The sequence below is a fragment of the Rutidosis leptorrhynchoides genome, chromosome 7 (assembly GCF_046630445.1).
Source record: "Rutidosis leptorrhynchoides isolate AG116_Rl617_1_P2 chromosome 7, CSIRO_AGI_Rlap_v1, whole genome shotgun sequence".
NCBI classification, from domain to species: domain Eukaryota; kingdom Viridiplantae; phylum Streptophyta; class Magnoliopsida; order Asterales; family Asteraceae; genus Rutidosis; species Rutidosis leptorrhynchoides.
Genome location: NC_092339.1, coordinates 123,699,745 through 123,719,378, shown reverse-complemented (window position 1 = coordinate 123,719,378; position 19,634 = coordinate 123,699,745). Strand labels below are relative to the sequence as shown.

Genomic DNA, 19,634 nt, shown 5'->3' with positions numbered 1-19,634 from the left:
ATAATGAAGAAAAGAGAGAATTTTATGTAAATGTGTGTGTGTAAAAAATGAGATTGTGGGTGTTTTTATATAGAGATGGAGAAATGTGTTAAAAAAAGAAAAAAAAAAGGGCATCAAATGTTCAAAAATTTGAATTTGGGTCCCACATATCTCCTTCACCCAACGTCGAGCAGACGACTTCGGGACCTCCGACGCCGGACCGACTTCGGGTCGGTGTCGTCCGACCGTTGTCTGCATAAAAATGGGGTGGCGACGCCCGTTATTTGTTTCCCACACCTCACGCTCTTAGTAAATACTTTATGCGTTAAATCTATCTATATAATCTTATAACACTACTTATTAAACAACAAACATGAGTCCAATTCAACCCGCGTGGTCCCAACATCAATAACCGTAACTCTGATACCATATGAAATGATAGACTTGAATCAAATTCAATCTTAAAAGTTAACTCAATTAGATGAGGACTTAAACTACTATAAGCATCATAATATTTAGATGCATAGCCAACGTGGGATGAGATTACTTAACACTACTTTGTTTGGATGTTTCTTTCCAATGGAGCTTTGGCACAAAATTCGTTATTGGATTGATGTGCAGCTGCCGTTGTTCACGAATTGGAGCTAATGGTCCGATTGGCTTGATGGATGGAACGGTAATTCGGGTTCGAAAGATAAGGTGTATGTTATCATGGCCTGTTTATTTTGGCATATTTGTAAGATGTGGAATAGTCTCATGGTCAACCCACATACTTTATAGAAGAACTTTTTTTTTCGATTTAATATGTAATTATTCATTTAATTGGATGAAAAATAGAGGTAGATCTAATGCAATCTGGAACGATTGATTTGTAAAGTAGTTGTAATCATTGGTAGTTGGTTCCTCTAATTCCTTACTAGAGGGCCTTGTTTGTTAGTAAAATTTTGATATTCCAAAGAATTGGTCAAGGGTGTTCTGATATGAACCATATGATGTTAAGTTTGAACTTTTTAGCATAATAGTTTGAACTGGACCGATAGATAGCTACTTGTAGAATCTTTAACACTAGTTGATTAAAGGTGTTACGATGCTAAGTTCGAAAGTGATTAGAGAAATGTTAGCAATCGTAAATTCATTCAAAAGAAAACTGAAAAAAGAAAATATTTTTGTTTTTTTTTTTTATTTTATTTATGTCAGGCTCATTAAAATTAAAATATTTTAATTAAAAAACATATAATTATGTGAAAAATAACTTTATGTTTGCGATGCAACACGTTGACCACATTCTTTTTTTAAGAACCATATAAACATAAATATATTTCAAGTCCTATATATTATTATCCAAAATGAACACAAAATTACATTATATTGTACACCTCAAACATCAAAGACTAGCAATTTATCTGCATATATCTAATTACCATCCTAAGCAATATCATTCATTGAAAGTACCAAACACATATAAAGTTGCGATTCTATGTCCAACACCCCCAGCAACCACCCACGCCCTTAGGACTACCATTGTTTTGTGGTTGATTAACTGCAGATTCAAAAAGTAAACTTGATTAACATTCAAGACTAATAACCGAGTTCCAAAAGATTAAAAATGAAATGATGTACCTTTCATCAAGTTACGAGTATGAGGTGGATAAGTTCTTCCAGCATAAGAAGTGAGAATAAGTGCAAAGAGGATGATCATGAAGAAAGTTAACCTATATGCCTTCATTTTCATGCCCATAATAAGAATTTTGTGTTTGTTTGGGTAATGTTTGGATTTAAATAGAAGGAAACACATAAACATGGGGTGGATATTAAACCGTAGAAGCTATACATACCCGCGTTGACCACCAAAGTCAGTATTTGGCTTGACCCAGCAAATAGTTTGAAAATGTATTATCAAAATTGTACAAAGGTCATGAATTTCAAAATGTTTTAGTTTAACCATTCAGATTATTTAATAAGCAATCTAATATATATATATATATATATATATATATATATATATATATATATATATATATATATATAGAGGGAAGCACTTTTTTGGGGGGAAGTGGGGGGAAGTAATTTTTTTTCATTTTTTGAAAATCAAGAGGGAAGCACTTTTTGGAGGGGACACTACTAGAAAATCTGGAATTAGCTACGGATTTTCGACGGCATATAAATCCGTCCCTAAATACCGACGGATTTTCGACTACTTTCCAACGAATTCAAAAATAATAAATTTAACATACAATTGCGACGGATTAGCGACGGATTAACTACGGCAACTCATCTGACGGTAATCTATCCCTAAATATAACATTTGCGACAGATTACCGACGGATTAGCTATGCCCATAAATCTGTCCCTAATCCGTCGGAAATTATGGACGGATTTGTGACGGATTTTTTATAATTGAGATTCTATCGAGTTTACGAGCACGAATGAATACGTATAAGTACCAAAATGTCTTAGAATACACTTTTACCATCAAATATAACATATATTCATCAATATACTATACGTTTGTCGGATATATACATTTGATATAATGTATTCATATATAAGTTCAATAATGGTTGATAGCGAATATATGTATACTCGTACGTGTGTTTGCATTTATACACTAATTAGTATTTTTAAAATGTTTATTAACTAATATAGATGTAATCATGAATGAGTGTCTATACGTTTTCATCTAAATCGTAATTTTAAAAAATATATAAATATATGGCCGTCCCTAATCCGTCGGTAATTAGCGATGGATTTGGGACGGACATTTGTTATAATTGAGATTTTATCGAGTTTACGAGCACGAGTGAACACGTAGAAGTACCAAAATGTCTTAGAATACACTTTTACCATCAAATATAACATATATTCATCAATATACTATACGTTTGTCAGATATATACATTTGATATAGTGTATTCATATATAACTTCAATAATCGTTGATAGCGAATATATGTATATTTGTACGTGCGTTTGCATTTACACACTAATTAGTATTTTTAAAATGTTTATTAACTAATATAGATGCAATCACGAATGAGTGTTTATACGTTTTCATCTAAATCGTAATTTTAAAAAAATATATAAATATATGGCCGTCCCTAATCCGTCGGTAATTAGCGACGGATTTAGGACGGACATTTGTTATAATTGAGATTTTATTGAGTTTACGAGCATGAGTGAACACGTATAAGTACCAAAATGTCTTAGAATACACTTTTACCATCAAATATAACATATATTCATCAATATACTATACTTTTGTAGGATATATACATTTGATATAGTGTATTCATATATAAGTTCAATAATCGTTGATAGCTAATATATGTAAATGTGTACGTGTGTTTGCATTTACACACTAATTAGTATTTTAAAAATGTTTATTAACTAATATAGATGCAATCATGAATGAGTGTCTATACGTTTCATCTAAATCGTAATTTTAAAAAAATATATAAATATATGGCCGTCCCTAATCCGTCAGTAATTAGCGACAGATTTGGGACGGACGTTTGTTATAATTGAGATTTTATCGAGTTTACGAGCACGAATCCACACATCTAAATTGTATTTTTTTTATATAAATAGCTAAAAAGAAATTCATTATATATTTACCTATATACTAATAACCATGAAAAAGTTGGTCGTTTGCTAAGGGGCAAAACGACAATAGTTTATTTCAGGTGGTTAAACCGTCAATTTTGTAAATTAAAATAAAAACTACAATAGTTTTATCCCCTTTTCACACTTGAATTTTCATTCTCCCCCCTCAACTATAAACGCCTTACAAAAATTACCCCAAATTTCAGGGGGTTAAACCGTCAATTTTGTAAATTAAAATAAAAACTTCATCCACACACTTCGACAGCCCGTATCTTCTTCCTCGCCTCGAGTTAAATTTCACCGACCATACCGTTAAACTCGAAATAATTTTGTGAACAAAAAGAAACTAGGTACGTTCGAAACGGTCACTTTTTAAAAAACACTAAACACAACGACAGCCCGTATCTTCTCGCTCGCGGCAAGTTAAATTTTTTCGACAGCAGCGTCAGACTCGAAATAATTTTATGAACAAAACAAAAATAAGCACGTTCGAAACGGACACTTTTTAAAAAACGCTAAACACAACGATAGCCCGTATCTTCCTGCTCGTCGCGAGTTAAATTTTTTGCCAGCACCATTAGACTCGAAATACTTTTATCAACAAAACGAAACTAACTACGTTCGAAATAATTAATATATTATTAAAAGTTTATTATAATATGATGAATGCTTAAATATACAATATAAATAAATTAAATTAAATATAAAAATAAAAATAATATAATATAATGAATGCTTCTTAAAAAAATGCAAGTGTGGTAGGTGGCCTAATCAAATAGAAGAGAAGTAGAAATCGATTAATCTTTACACTGCTATCAATCAAGCACTTCATATAGCTTTAGATTTTGATTCTCGGTACCTACCTTTTTTAAATTTATAATTTATAAATTATTATATCATTATTACTATGTTACTGTTTCTAAAATTAGTGTGAATTTACATTTCACTCTGTAGAAATAGTTTGAATAAAAATTATCTAACTAAATTGACATTTGGAACATGAGGTCTGAAATGAAATTAATCAAATTTCACTGTTATGTGTACGGATAAAGTTATAGGTTCACGGATTAAGATTATATACATGTTCACCAAATAGAATTATTTATTTGGTCTGTATCTCGGTGGCCTAAACAAACTAAAGCTGCTTTATCGTCTCTCTCGATCTACATCGCAAACCACATCTAACTCTTGTAATTTATACAGGTATTCTAGATCTCTGTCTCTTTCTACTATTTTAAGCTCAATTTCTTTTAATCTACTCATCATCTATTGTTTTTCAAATTTTCATCGTGTTTATCAGAGTTAGGGTTTGTTTATTAAGTCGAAATTTTGATTTTAGTATCGACCTATTTGGTTCTTCAGCATAACTTTCAGTTGTATTATTGTATTCCAAATAAATAATCTAGATTCGTGTCTATATGTATAATTTACTTTTTGGGTACACCTTTAATGGTAGTTTTTAGATACAGCAAATCATGGTAAAAAATTTGGTCTTAATTAAACTTTCTTCCTTGTAGTTGTTCAATTATGACTTAATTTTGTTTGAAAAAAAATCTAATTCATTTGAGTTTGGTGTTGTTGTGTCTTTCTATTAATGAGAGTGAAATAGAAAAATAACTCATATAAATCGAACCATATACTTGATGTTAGCTTTGATATTTATATACTTATTATATTTACTAAATAGTTGATGAGGATGTTATATACTCAGTTTTATATTTACATGAACATGTACTTACAGCATGTATATGTCGTATATGTATTGTGATTTGAATGTTATTATTGAGAACTTGTGCATAATTATATGTCATGTTATGATTTTTTACATTTTGTTACTTGTTGACTCTTAGGTTACTTATTTACAATGTCGAGGAGTGATCGGAAATGGATGTATAATATGACAGATAATAGCAATTTTCTTTCTTTGAATTTTATTCTTAAAGTCGACATGTTCTTAGACTTTGCCTTTTCTAATGAAAAAATTGTTGAAACCAACGTAAGGCCGACGGGAGAAATAGTTTTTCAAATTAAATGTCCGTGTACCATTTGCAAAAATAATCACTATAGGCCAAGAGATGTTGTTAAGGAACACTTGCTTACTAAAGGGTTCATTCGTAACTACACACGATGGGTTCAACATGGTGAAATAGAAATCCAAGATGCAGGAGAATCTTGTACTCCCATGGAAGTTGATCTTGATCATGATGATGGTATGAGACGGATGGTGTGGGAGAACATACGAGCTGCTGGTTTTCAATCAAATCCAGAATCAAGTTTTCATGAAGAACATGTACCAAATGCAAGAACAAAGAGATTCTATGACATGTTAAAAAATGACAACGAGTCTTTATACAACGGGTGTGAAGAATGGTCAAAATTACAAGCTGCCACGACTTTGTTGAATTGGAAATCAAGTTGCAATGTACCCGAGTCTACCTTTAATCACATACTTACAATTTTTAAAAGTATGTTACCTGTTGGTAATAAGCTGCCATTGAACTTGTATGAGACCAAAGCGATCTTGAAGGAACTTAGTCTTCCAAAAAAGAGGTATGATGCTTGCAAAAACCATTGCATGTTATTCTATAAACAAGAAGATTTGTCATTAACCCACTGCCGATACTGCAATGAACCTCGTTATAAATTTAATAAGGTCCCTTATTTGGTATTAACGTACATGCCAATTGGAGAGAGGCTTAAGAGGTTGTATATGTCAGAAAAGATGGCCAAAGAGATGACGTGGCACTTCGATCACAATACAAAAGAGGGTTGCATGTCACATCCCAGTGATGGCGAGGCGTGGAAACATTTTGATGAAACTTATCCATTCTTTGCAGATGAGATACGAAATGTTCGGCTTGGGTTGTGCACTGATGGTTTTAGCCCTAATAACTCAAATTCTAATCCTTATTCGTTATGGCCCGTGTTCCTCACAATTTATAACTTACCTCCTTGGATGTGCACGAAAGACTCGTACGTTTAATTATCTTTGGTTATTCCTGGAAGAAAGAGTCCCGGCCAAAACTTAGATGTGTTTCTTCAACCGTTAATAGATGAGTTGAAAGAGTTATGGGATGATGGTATTGAAGTGTATGATGCTTATCGTAAACAAAATTTTACGATGAGAGCTATACTTTTGTGGACAGTTAGTGACTTCCCCGCTTATGCAATGCTTTCGGGTTGGAGCACACATGGTAGATTGGCTTGCCCTTATTGCATGGGTGACACAAATGCATTTCGGTTAAATGAGGGAGGGAAGCCATGTTGGTTTGACTGCCATCGAACACTATTACCAGAAAGACACCCATTTCGGCGTGACAAGAAAGGATTCAAGAAAGGAATTTCCCAATTGTCAACTACTATACCACCAGAATTAACTGGTGATGAAATTTTGAGCCAAGTGTCAAACTTTCCAACAGTTTATGAAGGTGAACCATACTCAGCAAAGAATCCAAAAGACCCAAACTTTGGTAAAACCCATAATTGGGTAAATAAAAGTATATTTTGGGAGTTGCCATATTGGCATTCTTTGTTAATCCGACACAACCTTGATGTAATGCACATCGAGAAGAATGTTTTTAAGAATCTGTTTAACACTGTCATGGACACTCCGAAAACAAAGGACAATATCAAGGCGAGGAAGGATATTAATTTGTATTGTGATCGGGCGAGCTTGCATCTTTTTAAAAACAACAATAATAAAGTTATGAAACCAAAGGTAGCATACATTCTGACCAAACCACAATTAAAGAAAGTTTGTGAATGGTTAAAGAAGGTGAAATTTCTTGATGGCTATGCTTCAAATATTGGGGGATGTGTAAATGTTCAAGAGTGTACCTTTTATAGTTTCAAGAGTCACGAGTGTCACGTATTTATGCAACGGTTGTTGCCTATTGCTTTAAAAAGGATGCTGCCTGATGCAATATGGGACGCGATCACTGAGTTGTGCACATTCTTTCGTGTAATATGCTCAAAGGTGTTGCATACTGAGGACTTGCAAAAACTTGAAAAAAGTATCGTTGTAACAATTTGCAAGTTAGAAAAATTCTTTCCACCTGGATTCTTCGACTCAATGGAACACCTTATTATCCATTTAACACGTGAAGCAATTCATGGTGGCCCAGTTCAATATAGATGGATGTATCCATATGAGAGGTAATCTTATAAGTACTATTATTTGTTTGACATAATTATTGTTAATTATAAGTTTCTTGACATCATTTTAATATTCTTCCAGGAAATTAGGCATATTGAAAAGAACAGTTAGAAATAAGGCAAGGGTTGAGGGGTCTATTGTTGAAACATATATCGCAAATGAACTTTCTACATATTACTCCTTGCATCTTAACTCAAAAATACCAACTCGATTGAATCGCGAGCCTCGAAATTTTGCTCCGGAAAATTCTACTTCAACGAACGACTCTCGATTAAGCATATTTAAAGTTCCGTCTCGAAGATTATTTGAGAAGGGTGGAATAAAGAGAATATTGACTAAAGCTGAGCAACATAAGATTCATACTTATATCTTGCTTAACACAGAAGAGGTTCATGAATACATATGGAAGTTTGATGAGTGGATTATTGAAGAAGAACCAAATCTTGAAGCTGCAGAGCGTGATAAAAGAAGAGAGAGAGATTTTGCACAATGGTTCAAAAACAATGTAAGCATAAGACATTAAATAAGTGTTTCAACCACATCTCTAGTATCATTCTAAAAAGTACTCTTGTAATTGCAGGTTATAACCTCCCCAACATGCTTTAATGAACATTTGAGAGATTTAGCATTCGGTCCATTAAATGAAGTTAAATTCCATAATGGATACTTCATCAATGGTTATAAGTTTCATACTCTAAAACAATCTAGTGGGCGGGTTACACAAAATTGCGGTGTGTGCGTTAAAGGTGCTTGTTATGACAACCAAGAAAGCGACTATTATGGGTTGATAGAAGAGATCATAGAAGTTGAATACCATAATAGTTTATCACATTATGTGGTTGTGCTATTCAAATGCCACTGGTTCGATCCCGTTCGAGGGATAAGGGTTGACCATAAGCATAAGCTAGTTGATGTCAAAACCAAGTCTCGGGGATGTGTTGATGACCCATTTATCTTACCATCACAGGCAGAACAAGTGTATTATGCACCATATCCTTCAATGACAAGAGATTTGAAAGATTGGTCAGCCATTGTTAAAGTAAAACCTAGGGGTATTTATCAACTGGAAGAACATGTTAGTGAAGTAGCTGATGATGATGAAGATGATAATGGAAACAATGATGATATTTTCTACCAAGAGAATGAGAGGATAATATGTCCAACAAGTACTAATGAGGACTTTGGACCGATTATTCTCGAACAAGGAGAAGCAGAAGAAGTTCCAACAGGTGATCTTGTGAACATTACAAATGTTGAAACTAATGAGGAGGAAGAAGATTTATATGATGATTTAGATTCAGATGAGGATATAGATGACGAAGATATAGATATTTACTCTTCTGATCATTCTGCTGATTGATTTTGATTGATTTAATTGGCATGTAGTTAAAATATTGAACATATTTATCATAATATATGATCTTAGATAATCTGACCATATTTACATCATTATAATTCACCATATTTCTATTATACATTTTTACTATTTAGTATATAGTTTACATCATTTTCACATGTTTTCATAAGATATTACTGTGTGTGTTCCTGATTATGAATTTATCAAGTTATTTTGTTTTCTGATAATTTGTTGTTTACTTTCATCTTTTGATTCACCATGTTGATATTATGTTGTAGGCAATATGCCAGGACGCAGCTCAGCTGGGCGTAGTCGTGGAAGTCGTGTTAGAGGTAGGCACAATTCCACTTCTAGAGGTAGGCACAATGTATCTCATGGCAACAACGTATCTCATGATGACATGGATGAACATATGGACCAATATGATGGCTTAAACAACCTCAATGAAACAAATACTCCGGAGATTAGATCACCATCATCTCAAGCACATCCATGTTCAAATGTACCTTCCTCCCAAGCACAACTAGTTTCGAGTGCACCAAGAAGTTCTTCTGCAAATCCAACCATGTGGATTTCCATTACCCCTGACAGGGCACGGTAAGTATCATATATGTTATTTGTATTTTGACATTATTAAGTTTTTAGATAACGCTAATCATCTCCTTTTCAATTGTGTAGCTTTACTAATGCTAATGGTCAAGCTGATAATAGTGCAATCAGCCGCTCAATCACTGGTATTTTGAAGAACTTTTACTGTGGAGCTTGGCCAACATGGTCAAGTGTTCCTATTGTTGACAAAAATAGGATGTTTGAGAGTTTTCAGGTTGCTTTTAATATGGATATATATATATATATATATATATATATATATATATATATATATATATATATATATATATATATATATATATATATATCACGAAGCAATATATCTATGTTAATTTGTGTTATTCAGAAAATGTATTCTTGGGATCCGGCAATTGATCAGTTTGTTCATCGCTTATTTACTGCGTCAATTGCAAGACGATTGTCTGATCGTTTAAGTACGGATCGTGATCTAGCATATGCGGAGGCTGAAGCTGCTGGTAACCCAGTTATTGATGATGATTTATCTCCCATTCTTCCATATAACCCAACCTGGATGAAGCAAGAGCATTGGAGAGAACTTGTCACAAAACATTGGAATAAAGAAGGATGGATAAAGATTTCGAATGCGAATAAAATAAATAGGTCTAAATTTGTAACTGGCCACCATTGCACAGGCTCTGCTAGATATGTTGCATTTCGAGAGAGCTTTGTAAGATATTTAATGTTTTGTGGTTATTGTATAACCTTACTTTAATTCTTTTATGCTAATCGTTCTGATATAACTTTTGTAGGAAGAAAAAATGGGCGGCCCACAATCTTCTTTAGCTTTTCTTATTGCATCACATACAAAAAAAGGGACGATAGTTGAGGGGGATGGTAGCTCTTCATCTAATGCCTTGCTAGATGATTGGGCATGCAAGGCTGTAGTAAGTCTCTTTGTCTAATTGTAGATATGAAAAGATAATGTTTAATGATAATTTTGTTTAAATTTATATATAATAGGAACATCTATCAGAATATATGATTGAGAGATATGGCACGGATGTTTCCACTCACCCAAAGCATGATCAAGAGTTGTGGGAAAAGGGTACTGGCGTAAGGAGGAAAGGGAGAACATATTGTTCTGGTTCATCTTCTGATCCAAGTTTCGTACTGACGGGCACACCTGCTGATAGTGGGAACTCGTATGCTCAAACTCGGTTTGAAGAGGTATGTATCTTTCTCTTTAACTTATGTTATTTTTTTCTTCACAAAATCTCGCTGCTGCAACTAAAATAGCCATCCAATCTACTATAATTATTCGCATTCAGATTTGCTGTAAGTTCTGTTAATTTGCTGCTGTAACATGTGTTAATTTGCTGCTGTAACCTGTGTTAATTTGCTGTTGTAACTAGTGTTAATTTGCTGTTGTAATTAGTGTTAATCTACTCCTTTAAGTAGTGTTAATCTGCTCCTAACTTGTGTTAATGTGCTGTAACTTGTGTCACTTTTGTTAGTTTTTTTCCCTTTCATTTGCTGATATTTGGTGTATTGTAGGGATGAGAAGTGGTCCTATTTATATGCATCATCAGATAAATTAACCACTGTAACTCAAACCTTACTCATGATGAACAAATATAGATGAACAGATATAGATAATGATGTACATAGAACATGATATAAATAGATTAGATATTGATAATGTAGTGACCCGAAATTTTCCATGTTTATATATATTAATTGAGATTGATATTTACATGATTAAATGTTTCCAACATGTTAAGCAATCAAACTTGTTAAGACTTGATTAATTGAAATATGTTTCATATAGACAATTGACCACCCAAGTTGACCGGTGATTCACGAACGTTAAAACTTGTAAAAACTATATGATGACATATATATGGATATATATATAATTAACATGATATTATGATAAGTAAACATATCATTAAATATATTAACAATGAACTACATATGTAAAAACAAGACTACTAACTTAATGATTTTTAAACGAGACATATATGTAACGATTATCGTTGTAAAGACATTTAATGTATATATATCATATTAAGAGATATTCATATATGATAATATCATGATAATATAATAATTTAAAATCTCATTTGATATTATAAACATTGGGTTAACAACATTTAACAAGATCGTTAACCTAAAGGTTTCAAAACAACATTTACATGTAACGACTAACGATGACTTAACGACTCAGTTAAAATGTATATACATGTAGTGTTTTAATATGTATTCATACACTTTTGAAAGACTTCAAGACACTTATCAAAATACTTCTACTTAACAAAAATGCTTACAATTACATCCTCGTTCAGTTTCATTAACAATTCTACTCGTATGCACCCGTATTCGTACTCGTACAATACACAACTTTTAGATGTATGTACTATTGGTATATACACTCCAATGATCAGCTCTTAGCAGCCCATGTGAGTCACCTAACACATTTGGGAACCATCATTTGGCAACTAGCATGAAATATCTCATAAAATTACATAAATATGAGTAATCATTCATGACTTATTTACATGAAAACAAAATTACATATCCTTTATATCTAATCCATACACCAACGACCAAAAACACCTACAAACACTTTAATTCTTCAATTTTCTTCATCTAATTGATCTCTCTCAAGTTCTATCTTCAAGTTCTAAGTGTTCTTCATATATTCTACAAGTTCTAGTTACATAAAATCAAGAATACTTTCAAGTTTGCTAGCTCACTTCCAATCTTGTAAGGTGATCATCCAACCTCAAGAAATCTTTGTTTCTTACAGTAGGTTATCATTCTAATACAAGGTAATAATCATATTCAAACTTTGGTTCAATTTCTATAACTATAACAATCTTATTTCAAGTGATGATCTTACTTGAACTTGTTTTCGTGTCATGATTCTGCTTCAAGAACTTCGAGCCATCCAAGGATCCGTTGAAGCTAGATCCATTTTTCACTTTTTCAGTAGGTTTATCCAAGGAACTTAAGGTAGTAATGATGTTCATAACATCATTTGATTCATACATATAAAGCTATCTTATAAGAAGGTTTAAACTTGTAATCACTAGAACATAGTTTAGTTAATTCTAAACTTGTTCGCAAACAAAAGTTAATCCTTCTAACTTGACTTTTAAAATCAACTAAACACATGTTATATATCTATATGATATGCTAACTTAATGATTTAAAACCTGGAAACACGAAAAATACCGTAAAACCGGATTTACGCCGTCGTAGTAACACCGCGGGCTGTTTTGGGTTAGTTAATTAAAAACTATGATAAACTTTGATTTAAAAGTTGTTATTCTGAGAAAATGATTTTTATTATGAACATGAAACTATATCCAAAAATTATGGTTAAACTCAAAGTGGAAGTATGTTTTCTAAAATGGTCATCTAGACGTCGTTCTTTCGACTGAAATGACTACCTTTACAAAAACGACTTGTAACTTATTTTTCCGACTATAAACCTATACTTTTTCTGTTTAGATTCATAAAATAGAGTTCAATATGAAACCATAGCAATTTGATTCACTCAAAACGGATTTAAAATGAAGAAGTTATGGGTAAAACAAGATTGGATAATTTTTCTCATTTTAGCTACGTGAAAATTGGTAACAAATCTATTCCAACCATAACTTAATCAACTTGTATTGTATATTATGTAATCTTGAGATACCATAGACACGTATACAATGTTTCGACCTATCATGTCGACACATCTATATATATTTCGGAACAACCATAGACACTCTATATGTGAATGTTGGAGTTAGCTATACAGGGTTGAGGTTGATTCCAAAATATATATAGTTTGAGTTGTGATCAATACTGAGATACGTATACACTGGGTCGTGGATTGATTCAAGATAATATTTATCGATTTATTTCTGTACATCTAACTGTGGACAACTAGTTGTAGGTTACTAACGAGGACAGCTGACTTAATAAACTTAAAACATCAAAATATATTAAAAGTGTTGTAAATATATTTTGAACATACTTTGATATATATGTATATATTGTTATAGGTTCGTGAATCAATCAGTGGCCAAGTCTTACTTCCCGATGAAGTAAAAATCTGTGAAAGTGAGTTATAGTCCCACTTTTAAAATCTAATATTTTTGGGATGAGAATACATGCAGGTTTTATAAATGATTTACAAAATAGACACAAGTACGTGAAACTACATTCTATGGTTGAATTATCAAAATCGAATATGCCCCTTTTTATTAAGTCTGGTAATCTAAGAATTAGGGAACAGACACCCTAATTGACGCGAATCCTAAAGATAGATCTATTGGGCCTAACAAACCCCATCCAAAGTACCGGATGCTTTAGTACTTCGAAATTTATATCATATCCGAAGGGTGTCCCGGAATGATGGGGATATTCTTATATATGCATCTTGTTAATGTCGGTTACCAGGTGTTCACCATATGAATGATTTTTATCTCTATGTATGGGATGTGTATTGAAATATAAAATCTTGTGGTCTATTATTATGATTTGATATATATAAGTTAAACCTATAACTCACCAACATTTTTGTTGACGTTTTAAGCATGTTTATTCTCAGGTGATTATTAAGAGCTTCCGCTGTCGCATACTTAAATAAGGACGAGTTTTGGAGTCCATGCTTGTATGATATTGTGTAAAAACTGCATTCAAGAAACTTATTTTGTTGTAACATATTTGTATTGTAAACCATTATGTAATGGTCGTGTGTAAACAGGATATTTTAGATTATCATTATTTGATAATCTATGTAAAGCTTTTTTAACCTTTATTGATGAAATAAAGGTTATGGTTTGTTTTAAAATGAATGCAGTCTTTGAAAAACGTCTCATATAGAGGTCAAAACCTCGCAACGAAATCAATTAATATGGAACGTTTTTAATCAATAAGAACGGGACATTTCAGTTGGTATCCGAGCGTTGGTCTTAGAGAACCAGAATTTTGCATTAGTGTGTCTTATCGAGTTTGTTAGGATGCATTAGTGAGTTTGGACTTCGACCGTGTTTACTTGAAAAATGATTGCTTAACAAATTTTGTTGGAAACTATATATTTTTAGCATGTGAATATTATGTGATATATTAATCTCTTAACGCGTTTGATATTATGTGATAGATGTCTACCTCTAGAACAAGTCCCATTGACTCACCTAATAATAATGAAGAGTCAAATGTAAATTGGAATGATTCATGGACTGATTCACAAGTTCCCGAAGAGGAACCGGAAGAAGAGTTGGAACTGGAAGAAGAATCGGAACCGGAAGAAGAATCGGAACCGGATGAAGAAATAGAACCGGTGGGGGAAATAATAAAACGGTTAAGTAAAAGAAAATCCTCAACCAACCGACCAAGGTTAATTATGGTCAATGGTGTTTCCGCCAAGGAAGCAAAATATTGGGAGGATTACCAATTCTCCGATGAATCGGATTCCGACGAGAATTCCGATGATGTTATAGAAATTACCCCAACTGAATTTAAAAAGGCAAAAGAAAATAATAAGGGAAAGGGCATAAAAATAGAGAAATCTAATTCCAACCCCGATGAAGTTTATATGTATCGTCAACCCCCGAAGTCCTTAAGTTGTAACAATGACCCGGGAACCTCTAAACCACCAGGTTTTTCTAAACCAATGTGGAAAACGACGGCTCGTATTAGGGGAACATCATATATCCCTAGAAACTTGGCAAAACGAACCAAAACCGAAGAAGAAGAAACAAGCGAGTCGGAATAAGATAGTTGTATTCGTGTGGTGTAATATATGTAATATATGTAATATAGTGTGCTTATGCTTTATGATATATGTAAAAATTGCTTGTATTAATAAGTATTTTTTTTTATGAATCTAACTCTTGTCTATTTTACAGTATAAAAACACAAAATGGATAGACAACCCAATATTTTAAGAGACCTACCCGGAGACATGATTGATGAAATCTTGTCTAGAGTCGGTCAGAATTCTTCGGCACAACTATTTAAGGCGAGATCAGTTTGTAAGACATTCGAAGAACGTTCCAAGAATGCCTTGGTTTATAAAAGGCTTTCGTTCGAAAGATGGGGGATATCACATTGAGAAATCCATAAGTTACGATGTGTTTACTTTGACGCATATATTACGGGGAACCCAAATGCTATTTTACGCAATGGGTTAAGAAATTATTTTGACTCAATATATCCGAATATTGGACTTTGTGATTAAAAAAAGCGGCTAACATGCAACATAAAGAAGCATGTTATGCTTACGGATTAGTAATGTTCGCTTCTCACCAAAGTGAGAACAAGAACATCGGGCTACAACTATTAAACAAAACGTTCCCACAAGTGACGGAGTCGGTAATTGGGGTAAGAAATGAGGTTTTTAGATTGTTACGGGACTGTTGGACATTACGTAACCCTCGTCCCTTTGACGAAGTTACAACACGCTGTCTTATCAACGGCCATAACGGTTATGTTCCACAAGACCAAGGATGGGAAGTAATCCTAGTAAAACCAGAATGCATGACTTGTTTCTGGACGTATGAATTACGTGTCTTTATTGCCTTTGCTGAACGACTTGTGTACTAGCTAGAATTATCTTCACAACCATCTTGTATCAAATTTATTGTGTGCTATATTTCATGCTATATGTAAAATAAGCGGTATTGTAAGTTTGTAAAATATTGTGTAAAAGTTTGAACGCGAAATATTATTATAATCAGTTTTTCATATAGAATTGTAGTAGTTGAATTGTATATTAGCTACTAAGTATGAACTTAACGGGTAGGTACTACCCGAATTTAAACTTATAAAACGCTAATATGAAGAAAAATCTTTTATAAATGAGTTCATATTATGCTACGAAATACTATTAACTACTCTTAATATTCTGTATGATTAACTTGTTCCATTTGACTATTTTGAAGGAAATGGCACCGACTACTCGACACACCGTGAATATGAATGAAGAGGAATTCCGTACTTTTCTAGCTTCAAACATAGCCGCAGTACAGGCTGCGCTACATACCAACAATAACCTTGGATCTAGCAGTACAGGAAATCGTGTAGGATGCACCTACAAAGAATTCATTGCCTGCAAACCTTTGGAATTTGATGGAACCGAAGGACCGATCGGATTGAAACGGTGGACCGAGAAGGTCGAATCGGTGTTTGCCATAAGTAAGTTTACTGAAGAGGACAAAGTGAAGTACGCTACGCATACCTTCATAGGTTCTGCGTTAACATGGTGGAATACCTATCTAGAGCAAGTGGGACAAGACGATGCGTACGCACTACCGTGGTCAGCATTCAAGCACTTGATGAACGAGAAGTACCATCCCAGAACCGAGGTCAATAAGCTCAAGACAGAACTTAGAGGGTTACGAACCCAAGGATTTGATATTACCACGTACGAAAGACGATTCACAAAATTGTGCCTATTGTGTCCGGGAGCATTCGAAGATGAGGAAGAGAAGATCGACGCGTTTGTGAAAGGATTACCGGAAAGAATCCAAGAAGATATAAGTTCACACGAGCCCGCCTCCATACAACAGGCATGTAGAATGGCTCACAAACTAGTGAACCAGATTGAAGAAAGAATTAAAGAACAGACTGCTGAAGAGGCCAATGTGAAGCAAGTCAAAAGAAAGTGGGAGGAAAACGGTGATAAGAATCACCAATACAACAACAGCAGTAATTACAACAATAATCGCAACAATTATCCCAACAATCGCAACATCAATCGCAACTACAACAAACGGCCCAACAACAACAACAAAAACAACAGCAACTACAACAATCATCCCAACAACAATAATAACCGCAACAACAACAACAATCAGAAGCACCTATGCCAAAGGTGTGAAAAGTATCACTCGGGGTTCTGCACCAAATTTTGCAACAAGTGTAAAAGAAATGGTCATAGCGCGGCGAAGTGTGAGGTCGACGGACCAGGGGTTAATAGAACGAAAGGAACAAATGGTGTCGGAACGAGTAATGGCGGAGCAAGTAGTGTCGGAGCAAGTTATGCCAATGTAGTTTGTTATAAATGTGGAAAACCGGGCGACATTATTAGAAATTACCCGAACCAGGAGAACACGAATGGACAAGGCCGCGGAAGAGTTTTCAATATTAATGCGGCAGAGGCACAAGAAGACCCGGAGCTTGTTACGGGTACGTTTCTTATTGACAATAAATCTGCTTACGTTTTATTTGATTCGGGTGCGGATAGAAGCTATATGAGTAGAGATTTTTGTGCTAAATTAAGTTGTCCATTGACGCCTTTGGATAGTAAATTTTTACTCGAATTAGCAAATGGTAAATTAATTTCAGCAGATAATATATGTCAGAATCGAGAAATTAAACTGGTTAGCGAAACATTTAAGATTGATTTGATACCAGTAGAGTTAGGGAGTTTTGATGTGATAATCGGTATGGACTGGTTGAAAGAAGTGAAAGCAGAGATCGTTTGTTACAAAAATGCAATTCGCATTATACGAAAAAAAGGAAAACCCTTAATGGTGTACGGAGAAAAGGGCAACACGAAGCTACATCTTATTAGTAATTTGAAGGCACAAAAACTAATAAGAAAAGGTTGCTATGCTATTCTAGCACACGTCGAGAAAGTACAAACTGAAGAAAAGAGCATCAATGATGTTCCCATTGCAAAAGAATTTCCCGATGTATTTCTGAAAGAATTACCGGGATTACCCCCACATCGATCCGTTGAATTTCAAATAGATCTTGTACCAAGAGCTGCACCAATAGCTCGTTCTCCTTACAGACTCGCACCCAGTGAGATGAAAGAACTGCAAAGCCAATTACAAGAACTTTTAGAGCGTGGTTTCATTCAACCAAGCACATCACCGTGGGGAGCTCCTGTTTTGTTTGTCAAGAAAAAAGATGCTACATTCAGGTTGTGTATCGACTACCGAGAGTTGAACAAACTTACCATCAAGAACCGCTACCCACTACCGAGAATCAATGACTTATTTGATCAACTACAAGGCTCGTCTGTTTATTCAAAGATTGACTTACGTTCCGGGTATCATCAAATGCGGGTGAAAGAAGATGATATTCCAAAGACTGCTTTCAGAACACGTTACGGTCATTACGAGTTTATGGTCATGCCGTTTGGTTTAACTAATGCACCAGCTGTGTTCATGCACCTTATGAACCGAGTGTGTGGACCATACCTTGACAAGTTTGTCATTGTTTTTATTGATGACATACTTATTTACTCAAAGAATGACCAAGAACACGGTGAACATTTGAGAAAGGTGTTAGAAGTATTGAGGAAGGAAGAATTGTACGCTAAGTTTTCAAAGTGTGCATTTTGGTTGGAAGAAGTTCAATTCCTCGGTCACATAGTGAACAAAGAAGGTATTAAGGTGGATCCGGCAAAGATAGAAACTGTTGAAAAGTGGGAAACCCCGAAAACTCCGAAACACATACGCCAGTTTTTAGGACTAGCTGGTTACTACAGAAGGTTCATCCATGACTTTTCCAGAATAGCAAAACCCTTGACTGCATTAACGCATAAAGGAAAGAAATTTGAATGGAATGATGAACAAGAGAAAGCGTTTCAGTTATTGAAGAAAAAGCTAACTACGGCACATATATTGTCATTGCCTGAAGGGAATGATGATTTTGTGATTTATTGTGACGCATCAAAGCAAGGTCTCGGTTGTGTATTAATGCAACGAACGAAGGTGATTGCTTATGCGTCTAGACAATTGAAGATTCACGAACAAAATTATACGACGCATGATTTGGAATTAGGCGCGGTTGTTTTTGCATTAAAGACTTGGAGGCACTACTTATATGGGGTCAAAAGTATTATATATACCGACCACAAAAGTCTTCAACACATATTTAATCAGAAACAACTGAATATGAGACAGCGTAGGTGGATTGAATTATTGAATTATTACGACTTTGAGATTCGTTACCACCC

At 34.0% G+C, this 19,634-nt stretch overlaps 1 protein-coding gene across 1 annotated transcript; it reads left to right on the top strand.

Annotated features, from left to right (window-relative positions):
- Window positions 1-5,445: 5,445 nt before the first annotated feature.
- Window positions 5,446-6,564, top strand: LOC139859578 (uncharacterized). Its single transcript, XM_071848362.1, has one exon. It carries the CDS (start codon window positions 5,446-5,448, stop codon window positions 6,562-6,564), a length of 1,119 nt encoding a protein of 372 aa, XP_071704463.1.
- The last annotated feature ends 13,070 nt before the right edge of the window (window positions 6,565-19,634 follow it).